This window comes from Balearica regulorum, chromosome 2, assembly GCF_011004875.1.
Source record: "Balearica regulorum gibbericeps isolate bBalReg1 chromosome 2, bBalReg1.pri, whole genome shotgun sequence".
NCBI classification, from domain to species: domain Eukaryota; kingdom Metazoa; phylum Chordata; class Aves; order Gruiformes; family Gruidae; genus Balearica; species Balearica regulorum.
Window position 1 is genome coordinate 65870316 of NC_046185.1, and position 13180 is coordinate 65883495.

The following is a 13180-nucleotide window of genomic DNA, read 5'->3' on the forward strand; positions in this document are numbered from 1 at the left end:
AGCTTCTGAATTTGCTGCTGCAATAAATGCAAAAGTGGGGGCAGCTTTCCCAGGCTAATGAAAGAAAATACGAATTAAGTAAACACACACCACACGTCTGTCTGCTTACTGGATGTAAATGTAGTCTAGTAATTCTTGACTTTAAATACCACCACACTTGTGGCAGGAAACTGAATGTAATCTTACATTAACCCTGTAACAGGCCATTAGAATAATCTCACACTTAAGGAGCAAAAAAACCCTGAAGTGACCATTCTCACTGCTCAGTGGTCAAAACGACCATCTTTCTGCCAGCTTTGTTTCTAATAGGCTTAACATTTTGCTATGCAAAAAATCAACTTGCAGCAAGAGATCAGTAGCCTAATCCAAAGCTGTCAATGGTCAAAGATTAGTTCCAGTCTGAGTAACTTTTTCTTAAGGGAAACACTGAACAATCCCAATGTGTTTCTAGTACCTGACAAATCACGTAACACAGCAATTTTAGTGTAATGAAACAGCTTTTGAGATGCAATTTATGCTTTGAGACAGATGTGACAAAAGGCATCAGCTGCAAACTAGCTAGAGCCCTATGACATTTGGGCAATGCTTGTACAAGCAGTTCTGTCCATCTTACCGCATTTTTGATAATGCTTGTGCAGCTAAAGATGCCTGAAAAGGGAAGGGAAACTATACAGCCATGTACAGGCTATGACATTTAAGAAGTTATTCCACATCACCTGGGAAGCACCTGACACAAGCTTCCCTTCACCAGACACTTTTAGATGCAAGAGATTTGGTGGGCCTCTACTTCATTTTGCTGCCTCCACGTTTATCCCTGCCCCATTTGCACTTGCCAAGTTCATGTGACAAATCCTCAAGCAATAGCCTGGTAAAACTCCCGTAGTCAGGCGAGGTATTGAGTTTGTTTCAAGTCTCAGTATTAGCATATCCGCAGGAGCCACACAAGTAGCTGACAACAGGTAGTAACCAAAATTGTGTTTTATAAAAGAGTCCTTTTTATATTTACAAACAGCTCCACTGAACAAACTGATAGGTTTAGGGAGTCACAAGTTGTGCTTTGTAAACATTAGTTTTGTGAGGTAAAACCTACATTTTGAAGTTAAGAGCCTACAAAAAAAGCCACTCAGCTGATACAAAGAGGGCCTGAAACCAAAAGCTAGACATTGTGAACTGCATCCATTCACTCCTGAAGGGCATTTTGCTGAAGAATATTCTGAGACTGAACTAGAAGCTCCATTGAGAAGAGTGGGACAAGCTCAAGTTTAATCTTTTCCCTCAAAAGTCATCCTGCTGAAGTGGAGAGACACCTTTCAAAGATGCCAAATGATTTAAGAACAAACTCTCATACACTCACTCTGAGCTTCTCATGCTCTGAAGCCCATTGTTCCCCTTTATCTTTTTTTTCCCCACACCTTACACAATGCAGATGGCTATCAACTCAGTCTGACAGCACAGCAAAAGCACATCATCTGTTAGCTGGGTAGAAGAGACCATTTAACAAAATGAGTATTACACAACTATGTTCTCCCAAGAAAGCACAGTATTAACACTGGGATCACTGTCACAAAGAACAAGTGTGTAGCCTGTGTCTTATGCATCCCATACAAAACTAAGACAGCAATTAAACTGAACAAGTTGTTCCCTGCAATAGAGGGAATTTAGAGTTAAGGATCATACCATTGCTGACACTTAAAAAGCACAGCACGCATCCACTCAGGCCTACATCTTGAGGCTTAAGAGAAACCAGAATGAGGAAAAACAAAATTCCTAATGCAAGAACTAAGCCATTTGCTTTGCTAACCAAGGTAGCTATGGCCATAATCTCAACACTATGAGATCATTTCCAAAATGACAAATTAGAAAGGGATTGCACTTAAGCAGCAAAATCCAAACTCATGAAACTTGAATGTTCAACACCCCACAAAAACTCTTGAGCTTCATGCAGACACTTGCTACTATGCCTTACAGGCCATTCAAAGAAAGGGCACTTAAAGCTGTGGAATTGTAAGTGCTATTAGCAGGTATGATGGTTACTAAATATTCTAGTAAGTCTTAGCCTTCTGTAAAGCAGCATTTTCAAGGTACTTCTTTGTAACTTAAAGCATTTATTAGTGTGAAGTTGCAGCTTTCAGGTGGTGTTTTTCTAGGGTGCTTCAGTTTAACCTGTAGGACCTTATGACCGAAGAACTAAAAATATCCATGTACCAAGACAATAGTACGCTAGTAACTATTTCTGGCAGCTGCTTTTCAAAACAAACATATTGCCCACATATGTAAGAACACCTTTCCCACTAACCTTTGTTTATCTTAATGCCATTTTACAGTCTGTACATTTTCAGTGTTTGCAATGGGTGACACTGTCAAGATGTAAGGCACTAAAATTCGATTCACAGGACTTCCATAAAGCCAGTTATCTTTCACCTAATTTATTTAAGTTCCAATTTTTTTTCCAATTCCAAACAAAAGCTAAATACAAGTTTTAAACAGGTAAGCACTAGTTTTATCCAAAGGGAGCAGGCTTATGCAGTTTTACTCCATTAAAGTACTCAACCCTTAAGCAGAGCCTTCTTTGTCATCAAAACGATACAGTAGTCTTCCTTTTAGCATTGCACAATCTCAAAATGTTCTGTCAGAACCAACTTTTGACACTCCAAACACTATTTTACATTGTTTTATAATGTCTATTCCAAAAGAAAAAACCTCAATGGGTTTTCCATAAGAAATGTTTTAGAAACCAGTATTTCCTGCACAGTTCACCTGCAAGTTTACAAGTCTCAACTCTCAAGAAAAAATAATCCTCTACCAACATTGTTTCTGCAGCTATTATTTTATTTTTAGCTGCTTTAGCTACTTCAGACTCCAGGTCTGCCTCATCTGTATAAATGCATCCAACTCAAAAGAATACTTTCATACAGTTATACAGCAACTTGGGGAAAGAGATCCAAAACAGAAGTGCCAGTAAACTTAGACATGGCCCAGCAAAATAAGAGGCAAAAAATGCCTACACATTTAATGAGATGCTTTTTTTTTAAAGAAAGATTTCTTTCCCACATTTACTTCCTACTGTAATAGCCACTTTTCCGTTCATTAAAATGAATGATAGTTCTCTTTGATACAATCATTAACAGCAAAGCTGTAAGGCTTTTATACCTGTTACATTCACTTCTCACCCTCCAAATACTGATGGTTAACATTATAGATGTTAGGGGGCATGACCAGCACAAATGGGAACACCACCACAAATGATCACCTTGTGCTTTCGGATACATTTGTTTCAGTGTACAGTCCCTTCATTTCACATTTTATAAGATGCTGATGCAGTGCAGAAGCGTGCAGAGCATCCTCTCTTTCACAAGGTCCATGCAGAAAACATCTAAAAAAAATTGTAAAGTTCTGAGATACAAATGATAAAAAAAATCCAGGATGATCAAGTTTCACAATGTATAGTGTTCTGAACATGAGTCCATTTTCTTCTAAATTCTGAAAGAATAAAGTGGTGAGGAAAGTGAAAATCCACTGCTGCATTCTGTGATCTTCCCCATTTTGCTGGCCAGTACCTTACTCTGGCATGTAAGGACGGAGGTGATCCTCTATGGTACCAACCGTCCAGTGAGTGAGCTGCTCCTGTGGCAGGTACAGGCAGATGCTGCATAACTTGAAGATTGTAGCTTTGTTTTTTGGAGTCTGGAGGCAAAGAAAACCCAAAGAAAAGCTATTAAGTATGAAAGTTAACTCAAGACTAATAGGCAGACCCCAAGCAGATCCAGCCCAATTATTAGCTTGCTGCTGGTTGTGGAGGAACACCACAGACATTTAAAAGTCACTATTTCATCCATATAAGCAGCCTGAACTCAAGATTAGTTTGCAACCTCTAATGCCTAAAATATTTTCACTGTTCTGTTCATTCTTCACTTGAATAATTTCTGTAATATTACCCAAATTAAGCTGTTTTAATTTTTCCAAAACACTGTTAAATCTATTTTAGAACATTTTTAATACAAGAACATCAATTCTGTTCTGTGAACACATCTGCGGCCTGTAACTAGTTTTTGCATGCGTGAATCCTATTTATAGCATCAGTTTCCTCTGAAACTGAACTCTGAAATGCAAGCATGAATGCACGATCAATTTTTCTACTTCAGTATTTTGCAATAAAATCACTGTAGTTCCCAAAAAGAAAGAGGACATTATGATTAACACACACATGTTAAAGAAGGACAAAAGAAGCTTACCTGCAAGTGCTGTCTGTCAATGAAGAGAAACACTGACTGGCTAGGGTTGTTGACAACAATTCCAGTCTTGTCCTTTCGGCTCAGAACGTGCAGAAACTGTTTTTCATAGTCACCGTGATGAAATTCGAACTTGGCCTGCATTGGATGAGAAGGAGGAATAAAATATTTAATTGGTTAAACGTGAGCTTTAGCTGAATAATCTCCTTCAACGTGGGGCTTTACAACCACTTTTGTTTCTTTCATAATCTATAAAAAGCAGAAATTGGGGACCACAGCAACACCACCACACTTGAGTCTTGGCACAATTTAAAGAATTCCCTAATTTCATTCTGCCACCACAGACTTTAGTCAATGCAACAACATATTAACAATTCAAAGGTACAACTGCATATATAACACCTGATTTAGCTTATTGCATCAGAACATCCCTGTGCATCAGCAGTACAGCACATTTCTTCCATTAACTTACCATTATTGCAGAACCAGCACAGCAAATACCTATTACAGGGTTGAAAAATCTGAATGTAAACAGCTGAAGCTGGCTACTGAAAAAAAAATCTAAAATTTTGAAATCTATTTCAAGGTAAAATTATAATGCAAAAATTCCATCCTCCTCAGACCTTCTTCCATCTAACAAAATACAGCAACTTGGGATACTCTCAGAACCTTAATGACATCATCATATTTAGACAAAGACTCAGTTGTACTAATGCCACAGCCAATCCACTTCTACAAATAGTAACATATGTATTTATACATACACATCATTTGACAAGGTCCTTCAGACACTTAAATTTTGGAAGTGCTACTATAACCGTGCATAAAGATAGGAAGTAGAATTTGGCATTCCAAACTTTGACTGCTTCATAAACAGCCAGCATACTTTCTAACATCCACAGAAGTCACATACCTTACCAACTTACTCGTTAAAAACAGAGTGCTTATCCTTCCCTCTAGGTGTAAGTTACTTATTGAAGTCAAAAAACAAAGCCAAATACCTGAACAGGCCTAAAGGGTTCATCAGATCCCTTCCACCGAGAAAACAGGAGACAGACTATCTTCTCAATATCATTGCGAGGCCAAAGAATGAAGTCCATCTCCTGGGTACAGCCAATCACATCCTGTAAGTAGTAAAGTTTTGTACTTACATTCCTTCCGTTAGTCAAAGATACAGATAAGCAACTCGCCTATATACGCACATAATTAAGAGGTGGCACTTATTACCACTTTTGTGTAATTTTCCATTTATATTACTTATAGCACAACTAAAGTCTTCCTTGCCTTCCACTGAGTTTTAGTATCCAGTTAATATAAATTCCGACTTTAAGAAAACATTAGCAAAGAGTATCTTCCAATGTTCATTAAAAAAACCCACTTAGTTGTACTGCAAGAGCTGTTGCAAGAATTAACACATGCCTGCTAAAGGACAAGGATGGCAAGAATACATAATTCCCAAGGCATATTTGAATGAGACAGATGAAAAGTAAAGCTTGAGCACTACACATTTAAACAGAATTTCAGAATACTTATGTTGTTACCCTTCAAACTAGGCCCCACAAACACGTGCCCTCAGAACCACCATGTAGCAGAAGACTGAAGAAATAAAACCAGCACGATAAGCCTTAACATTCACAAAGAGAAACACAAGTGTTGAAAACAAACTAAAATTCAGCAAACGTAAAGAGTAACTTTACCCTGCGCATAGACTGGTAGCGGGGTGCATGAAGCTGTACTACATCCTTCTGCAGAAGCTCTAAGGAACTTTCCAAAGAATAGCTGGAATCCCGCACACCTTTCAGGATATTTTCTTCATAATTATTGGTCATGACTGGTATCACTTCAGACACTTCAAAAAGCGCTGACTTTTTCTTCTAAAAAAAGCACAGATTACATTAAGTTTACAATCCTTTCTAGGCAATTATAGAAAACATTTTATTTCAGAAGTTATCTTCTGTTAGCATTCATGTATGAAGTGCACATCACATAGTTAGAACTTTGACAAAAACCATAGTAAAATTTACAAGCAAAATCTTATAAACAGAATCAGTCCAACAACTTTTTATATAAAAAAAGTTGAAGATGTTTTTGTAGTCTCCAAAGATGCAGATTTACATGCCACTCCTGCAAACATTAAAGCTATATCTAAACATTAACAGCCCTGCCTTTTCATCATGTAGAATACATGACTTTGGGCTGACCAAGAGTCCTCTGCAAGCTTCTCTTCGCAAATCAAGTAACACTTTCCCTACCCCCCTCCATCTCCACCCCCAATACTTTTTATAAAGTTGGCATTTTATGAAAAGAGAAATCTTTCAATGCCACCTTTGGTAACAGTGGGCAATCAAGATCCAATCTGAAGTTAGCTACAAGTTGTAACTTTGCCAACTATTTTAATTTGCTAAATAACTTTTATGCTCACTACAAATATTTCAATCTCTCTCAAGCAAGGCCAAAACATTACAGGAAATTTGGAAGAACGGTTTTTGCTGTACGTAAAAGTCACTTAAGGATGTGTCTCTGCTTCTAAAGATTTCCTTCTAGCTTGTGAGAAGTCTTGACCTATTTAAGAACCACATGACAGACAAAGCATATTTTATCAAACAACCCTCCACACCCCAGCCAGAACACAAATAACAGGCAACTATTTGCTGACCAAGCTAGGCTGAGCTAAACTACTTTAAGCAAACTGGTATCTTTAGTTCTCTGCAATATAAACAAATTTTATAGGATTTAAAACAGGTATTTGCAATGTATTTCTACAAAGCAACCAGAAAGTAGTAAGAGTGCTCCAACTAAGGCCATTAAAGTCACATCATCTAAGAAAATCTGTTACCACTGCTTAAACATCATTATTTCTCTTTATTATGACACAGTACCAAGGAGTTATATCCCACTATATCCATCTCTATTTGCACTAGAACTGATGAACAAAAGCAAACTAAAAACTTAGAAATTTTAAGGAAACTTTTCAATTAAAAGAGTTCAAAGAAGAGTCTTCATTGAAAAACACTTAACTATTACAGCAAATGCAAAAACTGTACATTTGAGGGGATTAAACAATTTCAGTGCTTATCTACATGCATTTCCTACATTATGTACTCTGTTGCCATTTGCTTCTATCTTCACTTCCTCAATATTTGTTCAGCACATTCACTTACTATAAGCACCTACTTTTCTTCACCTTCTGTGGGCAAAAACTCTCCTACAATTCTGGGTCTATAGTTAGCTTTAGAAATATCACCAGGCTCCCCACCCCAGCTCAGCCGCGCAGCATCCAGCGGCAGCTGACAAAGCAGCCAAGCAAATGAAGACTCCCCTCTTCTCCCTCCCTGCTCCCTTTCAAAATGGGAGCAGCAGTTCCACATGGGCCTGCGTGCCTGGGCCATTTCCATTTTGCAACTTCTTCAACTGCGAGGTTTTCCCTTCTGCTTCAACCAGATAAAGAGAGTAACTTTAGCAATCGCTCCAGCCAGGTCTCCCTTCTCAGCTCGACTGTTCACAGTCAACAATTACACAATTCAGACCCCAATTAGACTTAATGAATTCCAGTATTAACTTCCACAAATATTCACCCAATACAGAAGTTACCAAATAATCCTTTAATAAGGTACTGGCACCCTCTGCATTGCAAAACTAGAAACATATGAAAAGCCAAAATAACAAACACAAACCAAGTAAACATTACAGCAATCAGCAATTAAAAAAATGTTTAAAAGTCACAGGAAACTATGAAGGAAAAACTGTAAGATGCAATCAGGCAGCAAGATTTTGCACCGCTGCATTAACATGCAATGCAAGAGACAACACAGTAAGACAGAAACATCAAAACCAAGTTACCTTGTCTTTGAACACAAAGGCAATGTACATCTTGAAGTCAAACTGGTCAGCTAAAGATTCTTTTTTCTTTCTAAGCTGAGCACGAAGTCTGTTCAGAGCTTGTTTCTTCCGGGAGTTTGGGTCCCCCATTTTGTAATACAGGTGGTACTAAAGCCTTTGGAAACTGTCGCTAAACTATGGGCACCTTTTCATAAGACTCAAGTACAACAGAAACAAGTCGTTTTATTCCTGCTAATACGACTGAATAGATAAAACGCGAATGTAACCCAAAACCACACCTCAGGCAATATTTTATGAGAATGTCGTATTGGAGGGGTCAAGAAACAAAGTAAGTGGTTGTCCAGCCATGGCTGGACAAGAGGGTTTACAATAAATCAAGAAAAAACCTTAAGAATTTTGAAGAAAAAATTTGAACAGTTTAGCCGCAGGAATAAGTGGGTAAGAATGAAGAAAAAAACAAAAAACAAATCTTATCACAATTTATGTGTACAATAAAAAGCAACTGGCACAAGCCCAATCCATGGGGGGGTATTTTTGCTCTGCTTACAAAAAAAAAAAAAAAAACAAAAAACAAAATGAAGCTGAAATTACAAATTGCGTTTTACCCCAGCCAGATTCATGACTCTACTGATTATTATTCTCAGCTTTCTGCTATTGCTATGCTGCCCGTCTTTTTTTTTTTTTTTCTTTAGAATTATTACACTTGGTGGAGAGCAGAGAAAAGGGTGCAAAGGAGGAGTGCACATCCTGGGAGATATGAGATTTCTCTGCCAACAACAAAATCAACTACAGACAACACAGTGCTGGTTTGCAGGGGAGCAAAGAGAAAAAACAGCGGAGTCATTTCTAACTTCATCCTACTCATCATCAGGCACATCATCGCCCTGAGGCTACTGCTGCCAAAGAGAAGAGGGATCATGATGGCCATAGACGAGGGTCAGGCAGGGGTTCAAGGGACAGTATTATCTCACCTAGAGAATAAAACCCAAACCAGCGCCCTAAACCCTGACTCCTTACCAGTGGGAGAGCCCTACATCCCCCAACACCTCACACGCTTCCCTGGGCTGCTGATCCCCCGGGGATCCTTCTCTCTCTGCTGCGCTCCACAGCAAGCACGGTTAGCCGAGGCTGTGCATGGCCAATGCTTTTCACTTCTCCTTAGGCCTCTCTCTACAGGAGACGGCAGAGGCTGCAGCGGGCGACCTGTGCCCGGGGCAGCGGGACACCCACAGTAACACGGTGTCTCCCCTCTCACTTCATGGTCATGACTTGGAAAACATGGAGAGTTTTGCTCCTGCTTTTCTCGCAAAACAGATTTTCAACGTCAAATTTTTTTGCGAGGTTTAACTGCAAGCCTAGATTGCAATTTTAAATCTTTAAAACACCCTCCCCCCTACAAAGCAAATCCCCAATTATCAAGTTATTTTCTTCCTCTCTCCAGACATTTTTCCCCCCAGCTGTTTGATTAGTCGGGGTTAAAAGTTTTTAGGTTAGCAAATCTGTCGGACCAGGTTAAGAAGAGGGGAAAAAAGTATTCCCCCCTCCTCTCTTGACAAAAAGAAAGGAAAACAAAAACAAAAAAAGGAACCCCTCCCAAAACTTTCCCCCCCACTTAAGCAAGAGACTGAGAGACTCAGACAAGAGACCGAGACCGTGGCCCGCTCGCTACCCGCAGCCGGCGGGCGCAGGAGGAGCAGTGGAGGCGGCGGCGCTGCTAGCAGCACGGAGAGGAGCCATGTCAAGATAAAGCCACGAAGCCGCGGAGCCCCCCCATCCCTGCCGCAGTGGACACGGTGACCGGGCCGCCTGCTCTGCCGCTGCTCAGCCCCAACTTGGTCCCCATAGTCTAGCTCAGCGCCCCGGTGCCGGGGAGTGGGGAAATGGTGGCGGAGAAGGAGGAGGAGAAGTAGGAAGAGGCGACGGCGGTTGCAGCAGCGGAAGGAGGAGGAGACGGTGGCGGGTCCCTGCGCTACTGGCTCCTACGGAGGGCGGCGGGCATAGAGATCCCGGAGCGGCGGCGGAGGACGGGGACGGCCGGGAGAAGGATGAAAGGGCTGAGGAGAGCCTCTCTTCGCCCAGGCGGTCCCGGGACGTCCTCGAAGGCGACGGCAGGAGCGAGCGGAAGCGCCTCGGTCTGCGCCTGTGCCTCGGCACGGGGGCGAGCGCGGAGAGCAACTGCGCGGTCAGGACCGACCACTCAAAATGGCAGCGCCTGAGTCACACAGGCACCGCCCTGCCCGCACTGCGCATGCGCGCTCTGCCGGCGCGTACCAAGCGCTCGGCTCCTCGGGAGGGGACAGAATATTTTGCTTCAGGCGGGAAGGCTCAGCGGTAACTTCGCTAGCCACGAACACTCCCTTTCTGGGGATGACCAGAGGGTAGTGCAACAGCGGCAGAGCATCTCCGCGCCGCCGCCACGCCAAGAATCTGGGTCGCACTTCTCCGTTCCATCTCCCCCCGCACCGTCACGCCTCGTGTCATCTCCCTCAAACCCCACGTGAGGCCGAGCCGGGCACAGCCCGCTGGAGAAGGACCCGGATGGAGTTGCTCAACGCAGTTCGGGGGAGGGGGGGGGAGGGCAGGAGGCAGGGCAGAAAGGCAAAGGGGAGGGGAGGGAACGCCACCCCCCACCTTCACCCCCACCTGAGGTGGTATTTGCGAGGGGTAGCCACCCCCCCTCTCCCCCCCCCCCGCCACCGCCGCAGGCCGCTCTGTCCCAAATTCGGCCTTTTTATCCCCAGGCGGGGGCCCGCCGGACACGAGGGGGACGCTTGAACTTCAAGTATTAAGGTTTCAACCTGAAGCGTCGAGGTGTTATGGGGAATTATGGATTTTTAAGTCTTGCGGTGGTGCATTTTGTTTAATTTCGTTTGTTGAGAGTTGTATTCAGCCCAGTGTACACGTGTGAAGTAAGCTGTAAATAAATAATAATAATACAAACATTTGACTAAAAGATTACAGGCCAACGGTCTGCCTCCAGTGCTGATCTTGCAACAGAAACAGCGCGCAACCTGTCTGTAACAACATGTGCTTCTCCGTAGTGGTTGTAAAATGCCTCCTGAGGAAACTGGCTAATTTTTATACCCAAGTAATTGCTATTCCAGAGACACAAACCCAATCCTTAGGGAAAAGCAAGCATTTTTATTTCTATGCCAAAAGGAAAGGCTTATGCCTCCCACCTTTCACCTTCCCCGCAGCAGTAGCGAAGCGAGGCCATGGCAGACATTTAGCTGGGAGTCCCGGGGTGAGAAGGAAGGCTCGCCATTAGCAGCACAGGGCGCCCACTCCTCCGGTCTCCCCTCAGCCATGCCAGGCAAAGCCTCGCCATCCAAAGTTACCCCAAGTGAAGGCGCCGCTAAAAGGCCTGGTAGTGCGGGTTGGGGCTGTGCTGCAACAGAGCTGAGGGGATGGCAACTCGCTGGTTTGTGCCAGGGCTGCCCCCGGGGAGGGTGAAGGCATCTCTCCCACCTCCCCTCTGACAGCTGGCGCCTGTGGCTCACCAGAACAGCAACGATATTAAAAAGATTGCGAGCGGAAGACAAGTGCTGGCACTGACTATCTCATTGGATTGCGTTTCAAAGCCCACAGTGATGACACTCTCCAATAAACTCCAGTAGATTTCAGTCTTTTTTTTTTCCCTTGGTCTCTGCTCTTACTTGTTGCTGCTGGTTTCCCTTCTTCTCTCCCAACCTTCACATTAATTACTTCCCTTTAGCACACCTCTCCTTTACCTTGGACATCTTGTCAACTTTCCTCCCACCTGTCTTGTCATAGGCAGCTGCCCTGGCTCGGCCCTTAGACCTCATCGTCTTCACCCACTACGAGTCAGACCCTCCGATGCAAACACCCTGCCTTGCCTTCCCCGTCACAGGCATTACCCAGAACGCTCCCCTGTTGTTTGAACAGGAACAGACCACTAACAGATAATTTTTTACCCACTTAGAGACTACTGTTCACTCCTAATGGCAATACCCATTGAAAATAACCCTGTATTTCGAGGCAAAAAGCAAGGCACCTGCAGGTCAAGGGAGGTGATCCTGCCCCTCTACTCCGCTCTCCAGGTGAGACCCCACCTGGAGTACTGCGTCCAGCTCTGGGGGCCCCAGTACAGGAGAGACATGGAGCTGTTGGAGCGAGTCCAGAGGAGGGCCATGAAGATGATCGGAGGGCTGGAGCACCTCTCCTATGAGGACAGGCTGAGAGAGTTGGGGTTGTTCAGCCTGGAGAAAAGGCTGCTCCGGGGAGATCTAATTGTGGCTTACCAGTACCTGAAGGGGCCTACAGGAAGGATGGTGAGGGACTGTTTATCAGGGAGTGTAGTGACAGGACAAGGGGTAATGGGTTTAAGCTGAAGGAGGGCCGATTTAGATTAGATGTTAGGAAGAAATTCTTTACTGTGAGGGTGGTGAGGCACTGGAACAGGTTGCCCAGGGAGATTGTGGATGCCATCCCTGGAAATGTTTAAGACCAGGCTGGATGGGGCTTTGGGCAATGTGGTCTAGTGGAGGGTGTCCTTGCCCACAGCAGGGGGGTTGGAACTAGGTGATCTTTAAGGTCCGTTCCAACCCAAACCATTCTATGATTCTATAAATAGGAGTATTACCTTAGCCCTGCACTGCTGGTACTGTTTCAGAATACCAACCTTTTTTCGTTGTAATGTCAGCCTGGCCTTAACAAGAGCTGTGTTTAGATACCCACTTTTTCAGTCAAAGCAGTTTTGTTTGCCATGCTGCCCTGTATGGCATTTTGTGCTGCACTGAAATTCCCTCTTATGCCCGCTGCTATTTTAAGCCATGACTCACACTTGGCCTGTGACCTTCTTTGTGCCGGCACGGCCCCCCCGCCCCCGATGCAAAGCAGGGCCGCTTGACGTGGGGATTGCCCCGGCACAGAAGGCCCTCCGAGGGAGCTGGCGCCTTGCCTGCCTGCTGAGGAGAAAGGAGGGAGTTTTCTTCCAGCCCAGTAGCTCCAGCTGCCCTGGAGCACGGGGAGGGATGTGGCCACAGCTACTGGCCTTTGTTGCAAGGGATCGAGCAGCAGGTTGAGGAACGTATCCAAATCTTCTGGAGGACTTTCTAGAATAGCTACGAGGGGAGTAATATATATATACT

General features: G+C 43.6%; 1 protein-coding gene across 1 annotated transcript; it reads right to left on the reverse strand.

Moving 5' to 3' along the window:
- Window positions 1-2410: 2410 nt before the first annotated feature.
- C2H6orf62 (chromosome 2 C6orf62 homolog) lies at window positions 2411-10292 on the reverse strand. The gene is made up of 5 exons (XM_010309694.2): window positions 8070-10292; window positions 5927-6103; window positions 5231-5353; window positions 4233-4367; window positions 2411-3684 (listed from the first exon to the last, which is right to left on the reverse strand). The coding sequence occupies exons 1-5, from the start codon at window positions 8196-8198 to the stop codon at window positions 3559-3561; spliced, it is 690 nt and encodes a 229-aa protein (XP_010307996.1). The 5' UTR covers window positions 8199-10292; the 3' UTR covers window positions 2411-3558.
- Window positions 10293-13180: the final 2888 nt, after the last annotated feature.

Excerpts from the sequence above, each read along its gene's own strand:
- C2H6orf62 (XM_010309694.2), bottom strand. The coding sequence starts at position 8,198 with ATGGGGGACCCAAACTCCCGGAAGAAACAAGCTCTGAACAGACTTCGT. Across the intron at positions 5,354-5,926 it reads GCTACCAGTCTATGCGCAGG|GATGTGATTGGCTGTACCCA; the intron begins GTAAAGTTACTC and ends TACTACTTACAG. Across the intron at positions 4,368-5,230 it reads AACCCTTTAGGCCTGTTCAG|GCCAAGTTCGAATTTCATCA; the intron begins GTATTTGGCTTT and ends CATCCAATGCAG.